At 51.6% G+C, this 20,538-nt stretch overlaps 6 protein-coding genes across 6 annotated transcripts; 4 read left to right on the top strand and 2 right to left on the bottom strand.

Moving 5' to 3' along the window:
- Positions 1-383: 383 nt before the first annotated feature.
- On the top strand, positions 384-2,056 carry GGS23DRAFT_574332 (enoyl-CoA hydratase/isomerase). The gene is made up of 6 exons (XM_051516735.1): positions 384-796; positions 948-1,078; positions 1,137-1,166; positions 1,230-1,346; positions 1,396-1,573; positions 1,654-2,056. The coding sequence occupies exons 1-6, from the start codon at positions 598-600 to the stop codon at positions 1,785-1,787; spliced, it is 789 nt and encodes a 262-aa protein (XP_051370770.1). The 5' UTR covers positions 384-597; the 3' UTR covers positions 1,788-2,056.
- A 6,332-nt stretch (positions 2,057-8,388) lies between these two features.
- On the top strand, positions 8,389-10,794 carry GGS23DRAFT_574329 (transcriptional adaptor-like protein). The gene is made up of 2 exons (XM_051516734.1): positions 8,389-8,703; positions 8,848-10,794. Exons 1-2 carry the CDS (start codon positions 8,611-8,613, stop codon positions 10,315-10,317), a joined length of 1,563 nt encoding a protein of 520 aa, XP_051370769.1. The 5' UTR covers positions 8,389-8,610; the 3' UTR covers positions 10,318-10,794.
- A 218-nt stretch (positions 10,795-11,012) lies between these two features.
- On the top strand, positions 11,013-13,517 carry GGS23DRAFT_574328 (uncharacterized protein). The gene has a single exon (XM_051516733.1). The coding sequence runs from the start codon at positions 11,495-11,497 to the stop codon at positions 12,881-12,883; it is 1,389 nt and encodes a 462-aa protein (XP_051370768.1). The 5' UTR covers positions 11,013-11,494; the 3' UTR covers positions 12,884-13,517.
- Positions 13,391-14,098, top strand: GGS23DRAFT_598071 (Rhodanese-like protein; the record flags this gene model as incomplete). The annotated part of the gene is made up of 2 exons (XM_051518720.1): positions 13,391-13,517; positions 13,713-14,098. 2 exons carry the CDS (start codon positions 13,391-13,393, stop codon positions 14,096-14,098), a joined length of 513 nt encoding a protein of 170 aa, XP_051370767.1.
- A 1,094-nt stretch (positions 14,099-15,192) lies between these two features.
- On the bottom strand, positions 15,193-17,593 carry GGS23DRAFT_598070 (uncharacterized protein; the record flags this gene model as incomplete). Its single annotated transcript, XM_051518719.1, has 5 exons — positions 15,193-15,377; positions 15,464-16,198; positions 16,250-16,430; positions 16,493-16,741; positions 16,829-17,593. 5 exons carry the CDS (start codon positions 17,591-17,593, stop codon positions 15,193-15,195), a joined length of 2,115 nt encoding a protein of 704 aa, XP_051370766.1.
- Positions 17,594-18,000: 407 nt separating this feature from the next.
- On the bottom strand, positions 18,001-19,965 carry GGS23DRAFT_125394 (peptidase C13 family-domain-containing protein). Its single transcript, XM_051511122.1, has 2 exons — positions 19,067-19,965; positions 18,001-18,982 (listed from the first exon to the last, which is right to left on the bottom strand). The coding sequence occupies exons 1-2, from the start codon at positions 19,606-19,608 to the stop codon at positions 18,325-18,327; spliced, it is 1,200 nt and encodes a 399-aa protein (XP_051370765.1). The 5' UTR covers positions 19,609-19,965; the 3' UTR covers positions 18,001-18,324.
- Positions 19,966-20,538: the final 573 nt, after the last annotated feature.

Raw genomic sequence — 20,538 nt, 5'->3', positions numbered from 1 at the left:
GCGTGAAGAGCGGGTGATCAGATGGAGCCTAGTGTAACTGGGAAGACGGGATTTATTTTTGTGGTACCCTATGAATCCGGCTCCAACTTCCGCCAGGTACTATTATCTGAATGGTGCAATTCGAAGCCAGACAACCCCTTCGAGATATGCCGTCAGGCTAGACTAGATGCAGTAATAAGACCTTACGCCAAGACGGGGGGTTTCATTCCCCGGGGCAGCAGAGGGAACGCAGGCATTGTGGAGCCAGAAGTCAGACCACTATTGGATCTGAGGAGACCCCGTAGAACGGCTAAAGAGATTGGTGCTAGTTGTAAGCGCAAGCGAGTTGTTGGTATGTAGTAATAGGCGTAGGCGACTAACAATTGGAAGGGGTGCCGCGTGGAAAAAAAAAAACCTGCATGTATAAGCCTACACAACTAAACGAGGAAGTATAGGGGTCTACATTTTTAACCTGACATATATATTATTAATATTCCGCACCCAGAATCTCAGCACCGGCCGGTGTCCCTTGGTGCCTATCAGACAAAACTCGCCATCCAGAAACAACTTACCGTTCTAGACAATCACGAAGCCAACCCTCTAGCGACGCTAAGCACGATGGAGAACCCTCAATTCTTCAAGATCACCCTTGATGCCGATAAAGGCACTGCACTGATCCAATTTGACCGCCCAAAGAAGAGAAATGCCTTTTCACAGGCTATGCTTACTGAGTTGGTTGCGCTCCTGGGCGCTCTTGACGCCCTGGAAACCGTTCGTGCAGTCGTTCTTACTGGTGGTCCCGATGGGCATTTTTGTGGTAGGCAAAGCCCATAGAGGCCACATAGCGTCTAACCGCCATGTCTTAACACATCGAGACCCTCCCCTCATGCGATATAATTTCTGCAATTGCAGTTTAACTCACTTTATCCCGATACAACAGTTGGCTGATATTTTTTTCTCCTCTGTAGCCGGGATGGATCTCAATGAGCTGGTGAAAATATCTACAGCTGACGCCTACAAAATCTCGTTTCTCAAAGACCTGACGGACGCATTTGCCAATTTTTCAAAGCCAATCATCGCTGCCGTTGTCGGGTTTGCGGTCAGTCAAGCGCCACTGTTTATGTCTCCCGCACTATGTTGACATAATGTGAATCTAGCTGGGGGGCGGCTTTGAGATTGCTCTCGCTGTTAGTAAAAGTCTCTCCTGCGTATATTTAGCTCGAACATCACAGGCTTAATCCTCCAACTAGTGCGATATTATCTATGCCGCTGAAGATGCCATGCTTGGTCTACCGGAGGTCAAGATCGGAACCATCCCTGGCGCCGGTGGCACGCAACGACTAGCTCAAGCGCTAGGAAAGCATAAGGTGAGTGTACTGGCCACCCCTTCATAATTCGTAATCTAACTAGCCTCAGGCCATGGAGTTCATCCTCACTGGCGACCCGGCCAGCGGGTCTGAGTTCGAGCGACTTGGTGTTATCAACAAGGTCTTTCAACAGCCGGAAGTAGTTCCTGCAGCAATCAGGCTCGCGGAGAGGATTGCCGGCCTGTCAGGTCCCGTCATCAAGACTGCAAAGCAGGCAGTCCTTACGAGTACGTAGTATCCTCACTCAGTAACCGATTATAAGATAGAAGCGAGTAGTGTCGGATTGTCATGCTAACACGATTCACAGTTGAAAATAGCAGTTTGGATGCCGGGATGACTCATGAAAAGTCACTGTATTATTCTACATTCAGCCTCGGCGACTTCCAAGAGGGCTTAACCGCATTCCTGCAGAAGAGACGCCCAGAGTTCAAGCATGTGTAATTGCAAGGCGAAGTAACCTTGGTAGAGGCTATATTCGGGTCTGCTATGGAAGTAGAGATTGTATGTCGACGGTTATTCATTGTTAGGTAGTAGCTATTGTGTTGAGACTATTGTGTGTATTTCTCCAAGGGGTTAGTTCCTATTAGTTAAGCTATCGTGCTGTTACATTCTGGAGGGCTTTTACGCTCAGACCGCCGATCGTCACCTTTGACTCTTTAGCGCTTTCTATGAGAGTTGGCCGAAGATGACCCACAATACCTTTGCCAACCTACAACTCTATAAAAGTAACTATCTCCAACTGTACACAGGAGGCATTTTCCTCAATCGTATACCTAACTTGTCCTATCCGAAGGATAATTATAATATGCTGTAAGCAAAGCTATAAGCCACCGATATTTACTTTTCTTCAGGTACCTGCCTATTTGGGCCTGTATGAGGACATTGTGGTCTCGGGGATCGCGTACTGTTCACTATTACTTCCTAACACACAAGTGCTAGGTATTAAAAATTCCACCAGTGTTATCTTTCTAGGACCTGTAAGCACACACTAGGCTAATCATAGAGTGCTCTACACGGGTCACTAACACATCCAATAGAAATCTCTGACACGGGTGAGAAAGCTATTCACCTAAGTCATCCCAGTCCAGTTCCTTGTCTGTAAATCTTTGGACCCGGGGCACATTGTCAGAGAGAGGCAAGGTTGACGAGGTAACCGTCAGTATAAAGCATGCCACGTCAGATCATAGACGCCTGTATTTCCTTGTTTCGATACGCAGGCTTACAGGGTCATTTCTTTTCCTACGCAACGTGTCTCATCTGCCAGATCTCGGTCAGAATCCGGGAGGCCTTTTAGCCATGAGAGCTGAACTTTTGATTCATAGATTCAGGCGCAAACACCCCGGTGAGGTTTGAGAACGGACGAATGGGCCAAAATTAGATGTGTTTGGAGGAATCCGATTCCAAATCCCGGGAAAAGACACCCGGCTGGTATTAATATGGGGGGCAGCACAGGCGCACAAGAGTCATGGGTTGCTCGTCGATGCAATGCGCCTTCAATTCCTACCTAGCTCTAAGACTGTCTGAACGGGCCGGAAAATTGGGATCTCGGCTCCTAAATGCAGCCCACGACTGCGTTGAGATAGGAGTTTCAAGGAACTGCTGTCTATGGACAGCGGAAGAGTTGTGTGGTGGGTGTATAGGCAGGGCCTCCCCCTCCCCACCACCCAGCAGCCAGGTAGGTGATACACGCAGTACAGTAAGTCGGCACCCCATAAACCACGTCGTTCGGCAGGTTGAAACCTCCGGTTATAACTGCCATTACCTGCGTAAGAGTTAGGTATGGCAAGGGGAATGACGCAAAAGCTGAAGGCCCATAAACGAAGACTCCCTGGTTCCTCCTACTCTTCTCAGGCAAAGAGGCGAGCAGGGGCTGAGGTGGGCTGATGGCACGGCTGAACCGAAGTTGTGCCAGGGAGCAACGGCCACAAAATGCGGCCGCCTGTGCTGAGCCACATGCCGCTAGAGTTTCGTCTTACTGGGCAGTTCCCGTGCAGGAACACGGCTCAATTAATTGTGGCCTTCCTAAACCCCCTATACCCAGCTGGCCAGGGCTTGTCGCTTGTCGGATACCCTCCCGGTTTCGATACTCCAGTACTCGGGTATTTCAGCTTCTCAACCCACCTGATTTACATGTCCGCCACGTAGCAATAAGGTGCTTACTTGTGAAGAAAAAAAGCTTGTGGAAAAATAACGCGCGTCTATTGCATGCATTACCGACAGACAACGCAACCAATAATCGGGTGCAAGCACGTTTGGCCCAAACCCCCACAGGCACACACTGCCTAATCTCAGGGTCCTGTGTAGGAGCCCAGAAAAGGCTCGATTCGCTTGTTCCTGGTTTATTTTTATCGAAGATGCCATAGGCCGCATGTATGAGCAAAAGTTTGGCACGAGAACAGCACCCAGACACACATAATTATCACGGCCTACACCCAGCGGAATTTGTAGCTCTTCCACCCCACGGCCAGAGGTGGAAGGTGTACACGTAATAATAAGTGCGACCTACCTTTAGGAGGCCTGTGAGAGCGCTAGCGGACTTTGTTGTGCTGAGAAAAAAAAGCACGTCTTTGCACATTTGACTATCGCCGTCGTCCAGCAAGCCCGCACACGAATATAGAACAGAATCACGGCCCAAATGATGCATTCTCGGCTACGTAGAATGTTTGTAGCACTGCAGTCGATCTCGGTAAAGTATTCATTTGTTACACCTCGAAATCAGCGATGGGATAGACATCTAGATTCCTACAGCGATATGAGGAATGTTCGTCAACCTGTCGATGAAGAGAGACAGGATCATAAGAAGTCTATCCGGGGAATATGCTGTCCACCGCCTTCCTTACAGACTAGAAGGGCAGGAGAGGGATAGAAGTGCCAAAGTGGTAATAGTGTGCAAAACGCCCTAGGCACGACGACGCACACGGGGTGCAACGGGCTGTAAGCAGCATCGGAGCACCGGTGCATCGCCGTCACGGTCGGCGACCTCGTTCAAGCCGCAAATGGTAATAGAGTGCGAGAGCATCCTACCTAACAATAGGATCACGTCCTGGGAGACAACATGTTGGGAGTATATTGACCACGTGCAAACACATACCTGCCGCATGCGGCGTGCCAAACAGACGGAGAATTGACAAGTGTCAATCCCGCTTGTGTATCCAGCCGAGTCAGCTCCTCGGCGAGATTACCTTGCGGGAAGGTACGAAAGCAGTCCAGATTTCGGCGGTGGGTATTTTGGTACGGGCCCGGCCGCGTGGTCCGTTCAGAGAGTAAAAGTGTTGAGACCCAACATCCATGCGCTGGACTATTTGAGTAGGTGTATAATGAGACAAGTGCTCTCCTTTCTCCAGAGACCGATGTTTAGGCCTGACAGGTTGTCAGGTTGAAGCCATGTTGAAGAAAAATCCTTCCGGCGTCTTACCATATTACTTCCCCGGGCCCGTCGGTCATCAGAGGAAAGGAAACTTGGGCCAGGGTTCTAAGAACAGGTTAGTTGCCGGCCTCAACGCTCTGCCGAAGCAGGAACTCAGGATGGAGTATAGTAAGCCAATCGCCTGCCTCCTTTACCTGACACTTGGGGGTTCAATTGTGTCATATCAGCTCGCGCTTACACCAGCGCAGGAGCCACGAAGATAATAATTCCTATACGCAATGTGGACAATGGAATCACGGCTATTTGAGACGCTTGTCTAGCCAATTAGGATCCATATCTATGCCGATGTGGTGGATGGCTAATCTAATAAACGCCGGTGTTTAAGACATAAATCCCGTGATGCTGGAGCGTCAGCTCTATAGGTTGAGGGATTTGTCTCTCGCTCGACTGTTCCACTGGCGGAAGATGAGATCTAGACGCTGCTAGGATACCCAAACTTGTTTAGACCGCATAGGGGTTGCCTATAACGGGCTGCAATGTAATACGCATAGCTTTAGACCCAGGGGCGCATATCCATCAGGTAGGTATGTGGTAGTGGAGCTCAAGATTCCTTGGTAGAGCTCAGCTCAGATTTCAACTGAGCCTCAGCGGCTTAGCCTTAATTTGCGGCCAGTTTTATCCGCATCCTAAATGCAACGCTACGGGATATTGTTCGCTAATATGAAGATGCAGAATCCTCATAATCCTTCCTTTGAGATCTGCGCCAACACCGCCAGCTACCTGGTAGACCATGACACATGAACCAACCAACTATGTGTAGGCACCCATTACTACGTAGTAAGCACACATGCTTGGCCAAACGCTGCTGAATGGGACAAGTGGGCGAGATATTCTTACCCACGTGGCAACAGCAGTCGCATAAGTCCAAGCCAGCTTGCCGACAGAGAAATCAGGGTCCCCTCTACGCCACCAGGGTCTTCCCCCATCAGGGTCTCCCCCTCTAGTATAAAAAGCAAAACATTCTATATTTGAACCCCTCTTATACCTCAAGTATATTCTGGCTACGAATACTCGAATACCATTTGCGATTGGCAAATTCGTCATCTGCATGCTTAATAATATTCATTATGTCGTAGGAAAAGCAGGCATCTACGCTTCCCCATTTGGTTATGGAGGTTGAATATCATGTGGTATTATTTCCACGCGATGGGTGCTAGGTTTGATCCCACCGGTTTTCCACTATTTTCAGCCTTTCAAAATGGCCAAAACTCATAGAAAGAAAATGGTATTAGTTCTAGTGCCAAAAGCATAATAGGACCGTATAGTTTCCAATGACCACTTTTAAACGCTCCCTTACGTTAGGTCTGTATCGATATTTTAAGATGTGTGCTCTTGACTTCGAAATGATTACGATGTCGTACTTGTTAGGCGGCTCCGTACATTTGCCCACTGTAGAGGTGTTCGGAGACCCCTTGCCTAGATGCGTCCACCAGCCCCCTATAAGCAGCCAACAGCAACAAAACAAGCCGATATGGCCACTCCAAGGTGCCCCATGTCCGAGAAGCACTATTAGCTCATTCGTTAGAATTTTGGATTCATTCGTCCTACTAGCCCTGGGAATTTTGTGAATCTTGACACATTTCTGATCCCGAGGAATATTACGTAAGATCGACGAGGCTACGTCGTCCGTTATCCTGAGGGTCGGCGGGTGCATCGATTGCGCTGGCAGAAGCCTATAGACCTAATAGAGATCCTACCGGCTCCGAGATACCGTAAGGTGTGCGACTCAACAACTTAGTGAAACTGAGGACTGGCTTGACTATTAGTAGACGTCACGGCCTTAGTTGTGTGAAACCTAAAGCCCTACCTATATATCTACAAGTAGTAGAATGTAGGCGTCTACGTTTTACGCAATATACTCATAGGTATAATCATATCAATGCTCACTCGTCAGGACCAGGTCGGTACCGGTTTTAGATACAAATCTCGCGTTCGGCGCTCATACTACCGTATCCGTTCAATAATTTAAACCGCTTCGATAAAACCCCGATAGAGGCCACTGCTAGTAAAGAAAGACAAGTTATGTTTATTAAGATTGTCAAAGGAGGCAATTGGGCACCTTTCCCCAGAACTAACTTCTCGACTTACCGAATGGGTCATCCCACGAACGATATGCCCGGGCATCTCTAAGACAATGCTTGTTGCTCTTTCTAATACCTCGCTCAGCCTACATCTAGTTTCGTAGCCCAACGATTAGAAAATGTTTCGTGGGCCTCTGACGATGGTTTAGAGAGCCTGGTTGAGCTCCCTTAATTAAGCAAGGTAGACGCCTGTCGTATTATTGGCTTCGGGGCCGCGCTTAGGCTTTCGGTCGTTACTCCTGTTTGTAGTGGGTGGACTAAAGAGACGAAGCATAGCACTTGTATAATAGTACGTAAGGGTAGAGAGTAGTGAAGTTATCGATGCAGCTTACCTGATATAAGTCAGAAAACTGTGAATAAGATGCACTTTATAGACTATGCAGGTGCACGGAGGACAGCTCGGAGGAGATATTGTTTCGGAACACTTCCGATCACACTGCTGTTTTCTTCAGAAGGCTAACATGAATTGCCCACAGGCTATTGAAATAGTGAGGTCGCTAGGCCTTTAATAACGTCACATTGTTCCTGAACCTTTTTCATTCGATAAGCCGGATACACCAACATTGTAACAATTCCCCCGATAAAGGCTTCGGATTTCGAGAAACAAGAAGCGAAGTGTGATATTATGACAACGTACTATTGTCTACTATGTGGTGCTCCGTTCCATATGCGTATCCGAATACAATTAGTAGGTATAATAGTTGGCTGATTTCGGGTTGCGGGCATCCATCGTCCTACCTAATTCTCATACTTTGTTTCCTTAAGCTCACTTTCAGGCGCTGCTACGCTACATCTACCTCTATAAGCCACAGGCCTTGGTTGCATCTGAGCTAACAATTCTAGGACCTCGGTCTTACACTACCTATATGTTGTAATCTAAATTATCTTAGGCAAGAAAGAGCCTAGCACAACTGAACTATGAGCCTATCATAGGGGTGGATTTTGACAGAAGGGCAGCAGTGTACCACGGAAATTTGCGGTCAGCTTCTCGTTTCCAAGACAACCTAGACAGCAACACGGCATAGAGGCAGCATGGCGGCCTAGTCTCAATTTTAGTCGTTGGTACTGCCACTGTTCTTCTAGTGTGCTTGCTTCCGCCCACTCCAATAGTAACCATAGCCATGCTTTGAGCTCGAACTCGTAGGACATAGATAGATAGGTAGGTACTTAAGAGGTATCATATTTGTAAATACCAGTAGACCTCAGGAGGTACCCTGGTAGGTACGTCCTAATGTCAGGTACCTCCTACCCGCCTAACCTGAGGTAGAGGTACCTACTGAGGTACCTGTGTACTTATCTGAGAATGCAGATGTTCCCGTTGCTCCACCATGCGGCCTACCAGAACAGGTACCTGAGGTAAATGTCAGAAGGCGGTCACCTGCCCATGTAAGGTTACATGCCTACCCAGAAATGGATCAATAAACCAGGTAGGTACCTAGGTACCATGTAGGTACCAGCCTAACCTGCAGAATATGCGCGCGGTACTTGTGACTCACCCCACGTGATTCTTTAAGCCTCAACGCAGCCGCGCAACGTCAACATCACAACCTCATCTGCTAAACTTAGCCATTACCTACCTACCTCCTCCAGCATTGTTGGATAACCTCATCGTCATTCAAAGCAAAATTTGACATCAACCAATACCACGCCCACATTGAATGCATTGCGCACCACACCAGCCGCTAAAATCTACCCGCATTTTCTTACGGAGTCTTCGCCGACTTCGTAATCTGCATCTTCCACCCTGGCCGAAGACATGGGCGTTATCCGCAAAAAAACAGCCACGAGAGGTGGTGAAGGTGGTGTGAAGTATGTCTGCGATGTCTGCTCGGCGGATATCACGTCTACCGTATGTTGGCCCCTAGAGCCCCTTGTTGTGAAGCCTAAGGCTGCCGACCACCGCTGCCTGTCATTCCCACAGCCAGTCCACCGCTCTCGACAGCATAGCTGCTACGGGTATCACTCTCTTGCTGATCTCGACACGTTTTCATAGGTACGGATAAGGTGTGCCCACAGCGCATGTAACGAATATGACCTCTGCGTTCAGTGCTTCGCGAGCGGATCCTCTAGCGGTTCTCACCAGCCTGCCACACATCCCTATAAGGTCATCGAACAGAACTCTTTCCCTATATTCGACCAGGACTGGGGCGCTGATGAAGAGCTCTTACTTTTGGAAGGCTGCGAGATTTACGGGCTCGGATCTTGGGCCGATATTGCAGATCACATCGGAGGCTACCGGCGTAAGGATGAAGTTCGAGACCACTACCTCAAAGTCTACGTCGATTCCCCATTTTTTCCGCTCCCAAAACGGTGCCGGCCGTCGGACATGGAACTAGCCCAAGAAATATCTCGCGAGGAATTCCAGGGACGCAAGAAACGTAGGATCGAAGAACGTAGAGAAGCCCAGAAGAACGCGCCGCCCTTGCCACCCAAGACCAAGCCGACAGCCAGCGTACCTTCCTGCCACGAAATACAAGGTTACATGCCTGGACGACTCGAGTTCGAGACCGAATATGCCAACGAGGCGGAAGAAGCGGTCCAATTGATGCAGTTTGATCCGGGCGACGGTATTAACCCACGTACCGGCGAGCTCGAACCCGAAATGGATCTTAAGCTGACAGTGATGGACATCTACAACTCACGCCTCACCCAGCGCGTGGAGCGCAAGAAGGTCATTTTCGAGCATAATCTGCTAGATTACAGGGAAAATAGTAAGATTGAGAAGAAGAGGACCAAGGAAGAGCGAGATATCCTGAACAAGGCAAAGCCGTTCGCGCGCATGATGAATCACGACGACTTCGAGGCGTTCTGCCAAGGGCTGGTGGACGAACTGAACCTGCGACAGGCGATCACACAACTGCAGGAGTGGAGGAATATGGGAATCGGAGATCTTCGTAGCGGAGAGAAGTACGAGCAGGAGAAGGCTCAGCGCATTCAGAAGTCCATGCCGATGGGATCGATGGACCGCGAGCGACTTGCCTCGGCGCAGCGCAACAAGCAGAGTGTCCAGCCGGAACCTCCCAGCGGCGCCGCGCTCCTCATAGCACCCGAGCTCCCGTTTCGCCCAGCCGCTGCGGGAGCATCATCCCATGGAAACACAGACGCGTCTGGGAACGGCCATACGAACGGCGATGCCAATGGCGTCACGACTAACGGGGGACCAGTGCCGGGGAAGCAGAAATTCGTTTCCCAGCCCATCTCGGGCGTGCAACCTCTAGCCCTGACGCAGGACAACGCGCCAGATATGCATCTCCTCACCCCCGAAGAAGTCGATTTGTGCAAAGTGTCACGATTACAGCCGAAGCCGTACCTGATGATCAAGGAGCAAGTTCTGAAGGAAGCCCTCAAAGGCAATGGGTCGCTCAAGAAGAAACAGGTGAAGGAGATATGCCGATTAGATTCTCAAAAAGGAGGCAGGATTTTCGACTTCTTCATCAATGCCGGCTGGATCGCGAAAGCGTAGGCCTAGTTTCTGGCGTCCCTGTTAGAGGCCCACCACGCGCTACGGTACGGCTCGTCGATCCCAGTTTCGGACCCGAGATGCGGGAGCTCTCGCAGAGGGGTTCCTAGCGACCAGATTACGCCTACCGCCTACATGCAGTACAGAGGTTATTGGTGGATGGGCTGTACATGTAGATAGTAATTTTTACACGAAGATTGCTGCGCCCTGCGGCTTTCCCTAGCGCCACCAGGAGACATTTTTGCTGGCCGTAGCGATGTGTACGACGACACCGTGCCGCTATCATCCATGTTAGCGGGAGCGGCTAGACAGCCGCCGTGCAGCATGTAACCCCAGTGATTTCCAACTCATATCTTCGCGCCGAAGCGACGCTTCACGCAAATGGTGAATGTCCATGATGTGTTGGATTCTTCGAAATGGCAACCATTAGTAGCGTGCTACGATCTAATATATACTGGACTAGCATTTTCCCATCCACACATCCTGTTCCCATGGCGCACTATAAACAACGTGGGTGCCCGGGCAGGTAGGTCGTTTTGCAGAATTAGGTACGTACTCATACTACAGGCGTGCTAGGTAGGTACCTAGGTACCTAAGACATGGTATGGAAGGCACCTCTGGCGATGCTGACTAATGTCGTTAGGTGGCTGTGGCAAGGTGGGCTAGGTACCTCTTGCTTCGAAACCATGTAGCCCATACCTACCTCATGTCCATTTTCCATCGATTTAAGCCACCTCAGGCCGTTCCTCAGTATCCTCAGCTTGGTACCTGATGTAGTCCCTATTCGTGTCTTGCGCAGAGGAACAAATAAAAGCAGTAAATGAATTCGCAATCCCTAAATCCCTAACCGCAACTCGGCTTCTACCCTTTCCTACCCACGCCAGCCGGCCACGTTGACATCGATCAGGGAATACCCCGCCTGTACAGCCATACAACTGTACAACGGGTGCAAGAGGGAGCCCGATAGTGTGTAGGAGGGTAGAACAGGTACCTATGCATGTGCATACCTACCTCCTAGGTAAGGTATACCTATACATGCCAGCAGAGGCGACCGATACCTACCCTCTCTCCACCACACCAAGCCGCCTGCCCCCCCTGGCCAGACCTGGTGGGCGCCAGCCCATTCCTATTTCTACCAGCCGGCCTTGGCTTCGCTGCGACTCTTCTCTCCCTACAGGTAATGGCCATTGGCTACCAGAGACTCGTAGGCTTCATGCCGCGTCGCAACTTTCTCCTTCCAACCCTCTGCATCGTCCTCCTCGTCGCGGCATGGTCTTTCCGTGCCCCTCGGCCGCCCTTTAGCGGCTGGCTCGATGTCGCTCCTGTACGAGGCGTCTCGCCGCCGCCCTCGCCGCCCTCGCCCGTGAGTCCGCCGGTTCGATCTCCAGGTGATGTCGACCTATCGGCGCCCGATGCGCCCTTCGTCGGCTGGCCGCTACAGCGAGTGTGCGACGAGGCCACGTGGGTGAAGGGCCTCGTATACATCTGCGACAACAATTCGGGCGGCATCGGTAACATTCGAAACTACATCCACACCTGTCTACGGTACGCCCTGGAGGCTGGTGCTACCGGGCTGGTCATACCCATGATTCGAAAGCGCAACGAGACAGATTTGGCCGACCTTTTCACCGACTACCTGCCGTTTGGCTACATGTTCGACGAGCAGCACTTCAAGGACGCGTTCACGTCCAGCTGCCCTCAGATCACCATCTACAACGCTATCAAGGATATACCGGGGGCGGGCATGAAGCCCAACATCGAACACATCACGCCCAAGAAGTTTGGGAATCGCGAAGGCTGCGATTGGAAAGATCAGAACCGTCACACAGACCGGTTTGGCGATAGGTTCCGCAAATGGCTGCACGATCCCAAGAATGGTCTGCCCCCGCCCTCTGAGGACCGTCCGCGGCTGATCCGCTTCAACTGGGGCGTTCTCTGGGACTGGCAGGTATATCGCGACGGACCCGAGTTTGCCAACACGTTTGGCGGCGTTCTTAGGTTCAATGGCCAGCTGCTACGCCTGGGAAAGATAGCGTTAGAGAACATGCGCGCTTTCGCGGCGGCCAATGGAGCCAAGGACGGTAGGTTTCTAGGCGTGCACCTACGAACGGAGAGCGACGCTTTGGGGTTCTGGCCGACGTACAGCACCCAGACCGACGCCTACCTCAAACAGGCGACCAAACGAGGATTTGAGGCAGCGTACATAGCTACGGGGGACTCTCTAGAGGCGCAGAATTTTGCAGGCGCCGCTATAGAACTGGCGCAGATGCGAGTCGTTTCCAAGATGGAGCTACTGAAAGGCGAGGACTTGGAGGAGCTAGAGTCGCTGAGCTGGGACCAACAGGCCTTGGTCGACTTCATCGTCCTGTTAGGGAGCGATTTCTTCGTGGGCACCATGCCGAGCAGTTTCTCGATCTACATGGCCATGAAACGACACCTCAGGACAGGGGGCCTGTATACGAGGCCTTACAAGACAGGGACGGAAGGGGACGGGCTGTCGTATCTCGTGGGAAATTACGAAAAGTACTGGGAGGGCTGGCTCTTCATGTGGGACGGCATGTGGCCTTGAGGCACACCCCTAGTAAGTCTGGGGATTTATTTCTTTGTTATCTTCGTAGATACGAGCGTCGTACTCATATACGCGGCTACTCAGGATCGCCTACGCTCTCATCGACATGCAACTTTTGTGGAATCCGAACCAATATAGTATGTATCTGTCTATCAAGAGACGCGGATACACGGGGGCAGGGGGGTACATAGGTAGGTAAGTGCCTACCTACCTGTACCTAGGTAGGTAATCAACCGCCTCCCCCTGTAAGCGCCCATTTCAATAAGCCGAGATATTTGCACGGTATTATGCATATAACCACAAAACCATAGTTACACGTATCTACCTTGAGATCCGTTCACTCCGTCCTGTCCGTCCCAGGCATCTGCACATCAACACACGCCTATATCTACACGTCTTCACATGCCGGCACACGCTCGTTCCCGTAAACGTTAGGAGGTACCCGATTGCGATACCCTTGTTTACTCTCGACCACGGCATAAGAATCCACGTGCATCTACACCTGAGATGTCCGTGGCGACGGTATCCAACCTGCAGCGCATCACAGCTGCAAAGCTAGCCGAAATTCTCCTCGCTAGCACAAACCAATCCTCCTCGAATTCTACGATAGCGATCGTAGACGTGCGGGATGACGGTAGTGGAACCCTCCCCCCGGTCCCCCAACACCCCAAGGCGTAGATTCCCGCCATTTGCTTTGAACCCGTTACCCCCCTCCAAGCCCACGACACGCATCCTCGTTCGGGGCTCGTACGTATAGTTCGTTCCGAATCAAGACCCCCCGCTCGTCCTGCTGCCATCTCATCACGACTAGCGCTAACGGCGCGGACAGACCACATAGGTGGGCACATCAAGTCGTCGCTGCATTTTCCTAGCCGCAGTCTCGACGCTACGATGCCGACGCTCCTGCGCAAGCTCGCCGGCAAGGAGGTCGTGGTCTTCCACTGCGCCCTGAGCCAGCAGCGAGGTCCCAGCGCCGCTCTGCGATACCTCAGGGAGAGTGCGGCCGCCGCGGCGAAGACGTCCGCTTCATCCTCTGCCGCGGCCAAGGCTGCGACGCCCGAGAAAGGGGGAAGGGAAGCGGGGCAGGCTGACGAGGTGCCCCAGCAGCAGAAGGTCTACGTCCTGGACCGCGGTTTCGTCGGCTGGCAAGAGGCCTACGGCCGTGACGAGCGTCTGACGGAAGTGTGGAGGAAAGAGTTGTGGGAGGACTACTGAGGAAGCCGGCGAGTAGATTGAGTGGGAAGGCCGGGGGCACCAGTGCAGTGCTCGAGGAAGCAAAGAGCGTTTGGATTCGTCCTGCGGCAACACAACTTCGCGGGGGACCTACGAATTAGCTCCGGCGCAAACTGTACACATACGACAGCCCCGATCTTCTGTGGGCGCCATCACGATATACGATCGGTTAATCGTTTGGTAACAATACCGCTGTATTCCGACTTACTGTATACGCACTCCCTCAGACGGGTCTATCCCGAGAAATATAGGTGATTAATTGGTTAATTCCTTAAGCAGCTACTCGCTGAACCCATATATGTTCCTCGTGTAGCGCAAGTACAGGTGGTGACTGAACAGGTTCGCCGCTGGAGGATTTACTCAACTAGAAGCGACCTCCGCAATCAAGGTGGCTATTGGCAACCTGTGTTCCAGACGACGAACTGTGTAGTATGCATATGCTCTTCTAATTCCACCCTCAGCGTACACATATCTGTGCCAACACCACTCTGTACCCATGACCCCACCGTCGTTGAGATAGGTATTTCCTACATCAAGTCATTTTAGAACTACGCAGAAATTCCAGAGAGCGAATACAACAGGGAACCGGAGTATGAGTCTAGTATATATGAGAACCCCCGTCGAAACTCGGGAGACTGTAGTGGTTTTCAGCGAAGCATAAGTTGCTCTGAGGAACCGTCATGGTCTCATTGGCTCACAGACGGTAGATACCACTAATATCACAACGATTATAACGTACTGTCATCATCTAGATATAGAGGATACTTACTGGTTGATTCTACCTATTAAACACTAAGCAGCCACAGGACTAGGTGGAAGAGCCTTTCCCAAGAACTGCACTGGCTAGCATGGGTACATTGTGAAGGGAATCTTGCCGCCTTGCTCGACGCTTCTTTTTTTCTCGCGTGATTAAAGGAGGGCTCGTGCTGATGTCGTCGCTAGCGCCGTGTGGCGGCCGCGGTTTACACGTATGCGTCATTGCTAGATGGCAGAGAGGAATACGAAGGCGCACAAGAGTAACTACGTGGGTAGTCAACATTGATTCGTGTTCGTAGTTTTATTAATATAGGTAGGGTCTAATTAATAAACTTCCCGCCGCAGCCACCACAGAGCTCTGACGAAATTTCGTCCAGGATGATTTCCTTGAGCTGGGGGGCCATGCTGATGAGATCCTCGCGCTTCAGACACTGGGAGGCGCACACGTTACAAGTTCGTGAGACGCCGGGGGCCAAGATCGGGAGGCCCGTAGTCGCACACGTAGCTGGAAGAGGTGTCAGAGTATCACCCACACAGAGAGAAGATGACGTCCTCGCTTGACTTGATGATAGGTTGCCTGGCCATGCTTACCGAAAAAGTGACCGCTGCTACATTTCGCGAACTTGCCCTCGGTACTGAGAGGGAGGTCGCAAAAGGCGCAGGCTTGCCTGCGGGCGATGAGCGCAAAGTGGTCTTTCAACGCGCTCCGCTTGCCGCTCTCATGCGCTGTCGAAAGGTCAACCCCGGGCACAGAGTGTCCTCCACCGTACATCCACTCCCACATCTTTGCTTCGGTACTAAGCTTCTTCACAGCCATGCCTTGACCGTGTTTCCCGAAGAGGACGCGACACGTCGCCCCACCGTATGTATCTCTCTCCGGGATGAGAGCGCTGTGTCGGCTAATGAAGACAGCTATGACGCCTCCGCCCGGGCTAGCCGCCATCCCCCATATGCGAGCCCTATTAATATGGACTTGATCCGAAGTGTCTAGACCAGCGATAACACTCTGCTCGGAATCATAGTGGGAATCGACGTCCGAACCACCGCCCATCATGTCCTCATTGTCCGAGCCCCCCTCGAGGTCGGCACTGCCATCGTCTGATGAGAGGCTAGGTCGGTATGCCATTCTTCGAGGAAGTCGATGCTCGATGATTTGATCGATCTCATTGACCCACTGTGGTAACATAACTCCATCCTCTGGATTAGGCGGAAGCGGGAGGTTTGTTTGGTACCAGCCGTCATTCTCGTGCGTCGCCGAAAGCCGAACCAGCGAGTACAACAACGTCGGGGCGGCATGTGAAAGCGAGGGAGGGTGGACGACAAGCCCTACAGCTGGTGAGTCGGACAATCGCATAGCGAAGCGAAGCTAGCACCTACCAGTTATAGGATTCAGAGCCGACCCGCCGTTGTCAATTTCTGGATACGTCGTACCGCACTCGTCCGTAGTATGCTCCGAGATTCCGGATTGAGTCGAGTCGAATGCTACCTGGAGCGCTTGAACTCTAGTCGGGGTTGCAACGATTCCACGGCAGACCTTTGAACCGTTGACCGTCCATATCTATCATCCAATTAACCACCGCGTTCAGCTGCATTATGCTTAGTGACGAAGACGCAACTTACCAGCTCCTCCCAAGCCATAAATGCATCTGGTGCTAGATGAAGACAGATTCCGTTGGAATCGACCGGGTCGATTTCTAGATTCGGCGTCTTCGTGCTCTTGAACGTCCCCTTTATTGTCACCTGCCTGAACCCAACATAGTTCTTAGCTATATATGATAGCATGCAAGTCTTTGAAGTGCCCCTTTTCAGCCAAGGGCCCCAGCTGAGAGAGAACGATGACCCGGATGGCGAGTAGTCTGGGTCGGTCGGCTATAGTAAGCGTTAGTGAAATAAGGTAGGATTGCTTCAACTACGTACGTCAAGCCTCAGATGGGGCCCTGTAGCCACGAATCTCACGACTTCTTCGACTCTCCATAAACCACAGTCTCCGGGGGCCGCCTTGGAGTCATGCTTTGCCTGAACCGAGACGATGACAACGTCGTCCTCGTCATTTGCGTACGCCAGCAGCGCTCCGTGGCCGTCGGTGTCTTTAGACCAAGAAAATGCCGTGATATACTCTCTGGTGTACTGTGCTATGTGCCCTTCTGCGACTGGCAGAAGTAAACCAGTGCCTACACCCCAGGCAACAAGCCACGGCTTCAAACCCCTAGTATTGCCGCCGTGAAGCTTAAAGGCATTCATGCCGTCCGAGGCAGCTTCGAGATACATAGTGATGGTGCCAGCCCCGGTGAGAACGGCCAGGACAGACCGATCCATGCGACCCAAGCCGCAGGGTGACCATTCCAATGCAACGACATGGTTCATAGAGCTGCCCTGGCTGGCGACGGGACCCGAGCCGCCGGCGCCGCCGGGGATGTGCTCATATTCAGGAAAATCCTGGCCGACAAGATCAAATAAGGGACGGTTGAGTTCCGGGTCCCTATGCCCGACGCTCGGGAAGCGGAGGGCAGCCGCGTTATACTGTCGATGCAATGTGGTGCCTCGCTCCGCACCCTCCGATCTAGGACGGCTGTACTCGGGAAGAAAGACGAAGACACAGTCGTCGCAGCCGATAGCAAGTTCGGCATCGGGAGACCACGCTATATTGTGCGTACTCGTAGGGACAGCCGTCAGATCGAACGACTCCAGCGGGAGGATATTGTTGTTACTTTCCGAGGTCATCTTGGTTCTGGCTGGCGTCCCAGGATGCGTTCCTGGGTCGTCGGAAGGAGCCGTGCCCCGATAGCGATGAACATGCGCAGAGCAAGGCCAGCATGACAGCGCAACCCCCAGGAATGCCCGGCGGAAGCGAGGTGAAGGAGTCAGTTGAAACGAGGTAGACTCATACGGAGTTTCCCGTTCAGGTGTCTTATTATTGAGCGGTAGGTAGACGGAGAAGATATACTTCAGCAAAAGATAAGAAAAGAAGGCGAGAGAGAGAGAATATGCCAATACTGAACACAAAATCTCACTCTATCGGTATATATCATCTGTTCACTTGTAGAAGTTTAAGAGTCGACCCTTCGAGGTCAGTAAATGTGTGTGACCTACTTTTCCTCAAATACAGGTACGTAGGTGACCTATACCTTGGGTAGGAGGGACCTACCTATGCCTTACCTGTGAAGTGTTTGGAGGTACATAGGTACGGCAGGTTAGGAGGCTGTATCCGACCTACCTAGGTAGGTAGGTTAGGTACCTCAGGTACCTATAGTGGCAGCTTGAGAGGCACCCAGGTGTCTAATGTACCTACCTATCTGCCCACCTACCGAACCTTTCATATGTCTCTGGTAACATTACAATCCCTTACGACAACTAATGATCTCCGTAACATCATCTTCTGAAGAGGTATGGTCACAGGTATCTACTGTCCCTTCACAGTGATTTTTTTCCTCATATATTTACCTGTATACCAATCAATGCTGCTGCTTTTTTGGTGACTCCAAGTATGACCCAAGGACCCAGAGACCCGCACAGCTAACTAATGCCGTCGCGCCCACGAGCTTCTTGGTGAGCCAGTTATCGTCCGTTAGCGGTTTGGCGATCTGGACCCTCTTCGGTAATCGCGAGTTGCTCGGAGCCGGCACCGCGGTAGTGTCGCTCTTGTTGGCCGTAGCCTCCTCCTGATCAGCCAGGGCTCGGAGCTTAGCAATGGTCCTACTGAGGGCCAGCATCTCCTCGTCGACCGTGTTGTTTCCAGCCCCGTCTACCTCGACGTTTTGAATATTGCCAAAAAAGTCTGTCAACAGGCGACTACGCGCGACCTCGGCGCCACCCCGGAACAGGTCGTAGCGCACGCCCGCGTTGGAGTGGATCTTCTCGTAGTTGTAGCTGTCAAAGAGATCGCCGACCGTCTTCTTGCTGCTCAAGTCCTTGACCTCGGACTCGAGGAACTCGAGGTTGTAATAGGTGTAGCGGTCGATGACGGCGACCCCAACATCATTATCGGCGTGATGCGAGTAGGAGGATTGGTCGAGTTCTGAGGATCCAGTGGCAATGATGTTTGGGGAATACAGCTTGCTGTACATAGTATTCGCCTGGCAAGTGTCGATCATGAAGAGGATCTCATGATACCTAGGCGCCACGATCATCGTTAACTCCGAATAGCGCGGGATGCATAACATGCTTGAGGATCGGGATGGCTGTAGTAGGCCTTACCGTCGCTTCTCCCACATCTGCTCGAAGGCATCGGCTAGATCGAAAGCGCCGATCTCCTCCGCGTCCTGGAACTTCAGAAACTCGTTGCCTCCGTGGCCCGTCATGTAAACGAAAATATTGCTCCGATCATCGGTCAGCAATCGCTTGCTCCTGGGCATCTCATCGCCCACGCGGTCGGTCAGCAGGCGGATGAAGTTCTCGACGGTAACCTCGTATCCTCGGTAGTCGACTTCAATATTGTCCCCGTAGAGATCGACGGCGCGGTCTGCGTTACTATAGACGGTCCCGGGGAAGGCGTTGCGGGGGTTACAGGCCATGTCGTCAGGAAGCATGAGGATGATTTGCGAATCGGGGATTCCGAGTCGCTTAACGGTGCGGTACATGGATAAGACATTAGCAAGATGGCGATAGTTAAACCAGAACCTCGACGTCCCGACTAGGACGGCCCAATTGCTGGTGTGCTCGGCCGACACGAGGTGTCCCGGGGCGAGGAGGAATGAAGCCAGAAACGTCGGGAGGTGTAAGACGCGCGAGAGCTTCATGGTGGACGTCGGATTGCTGGTAGGTAGGGGATTCCAGCTGTCTTCGAAATTCTGCTGCGTTCGAGATAGCGTAGCGCAATACTTGAATATACCGTGCCCTCTTCAATAGACTCACGTGTCGTTCAGAATAATCTAGACACACTCCAGTCGTGACGTGAAGACTGGTTGTAGAACAGTTGGCGAGGAATTGATTTGTCAGGGAGTTGGCGCATCAGGGTACTATGTATACCAGGCACCTAGGAGGTAGGTAGGTACCGAAGACATTCACATTAGCACCTCCTCAACCTAAATGCCTAAAGTAGGCAGGTACCCACGTTTTCTGGTTCCTAAGGACAGGAGGTAGGTGCTTCTAATGGTGTATATGCACGTGTATGTAGTGCTACCAACAGCTGCAACCCAGATATTTGGTTTAGGTTTAGATAGGTACCTAGGAAAGCGCGTATTAGTTTTGATACCTTAGGTACCGTCGGGTATAGCAAGCGCGTAAAGATGTACACTTAGGTACCTAGGAGGTAGGTACCTAGGTACTTCTACCTGTAAGTACAGGTACTCAAGTACCCACAAGTACCTCGGTACTTATTCGAATCCTTAGGTGCCCCACATATTACCCTCGCCTACCTTAGGTCGGTGTCCCAAACACGTACCTAAGGTTAGGTTAGGTTGGGTACGTAGCAGGTGTGCGTTAATCCTCTGGATCCTAAGGCGGCGGGCGTAAGTCGTGATTTAAGGATCTTGTAATTATTCTGTATTACCATCACCTCGACGCTCTTTTCTCCTTCTCCCTCTCTTGTAAGCTCCTTCTTGTCGCTACATACATTCCAACATCCCCCACCAAATAATATCCACACGTTTTTAATCGTCTCAAGATGCCGCCCGTGCCCCGTTGAAAAAGGGGAAAGCCATAAGGGTATAGAGCATATATACATACAT

The sequence above is a fragment of the Durotheca rogersii genome (assembly GCF_024521655.1).
Source record: "Durotheca rogersii strain YMJ 92031201 chromosome Unknown GGS23scaffold_15, whole genome shotgun sequence".
Taxonomy (NCBI): Eukaryota; Fungi; Ascomycota; class Sordariomycetes; order Xylariales; family Xylariaceae; genus Durotheca; species Durotheca rogersii.
The sequence above is the reverse complement of the archived record's forward strand: the minus strand, read 5'-3'. Positions and strand labels throughout refer to the sequence as shown.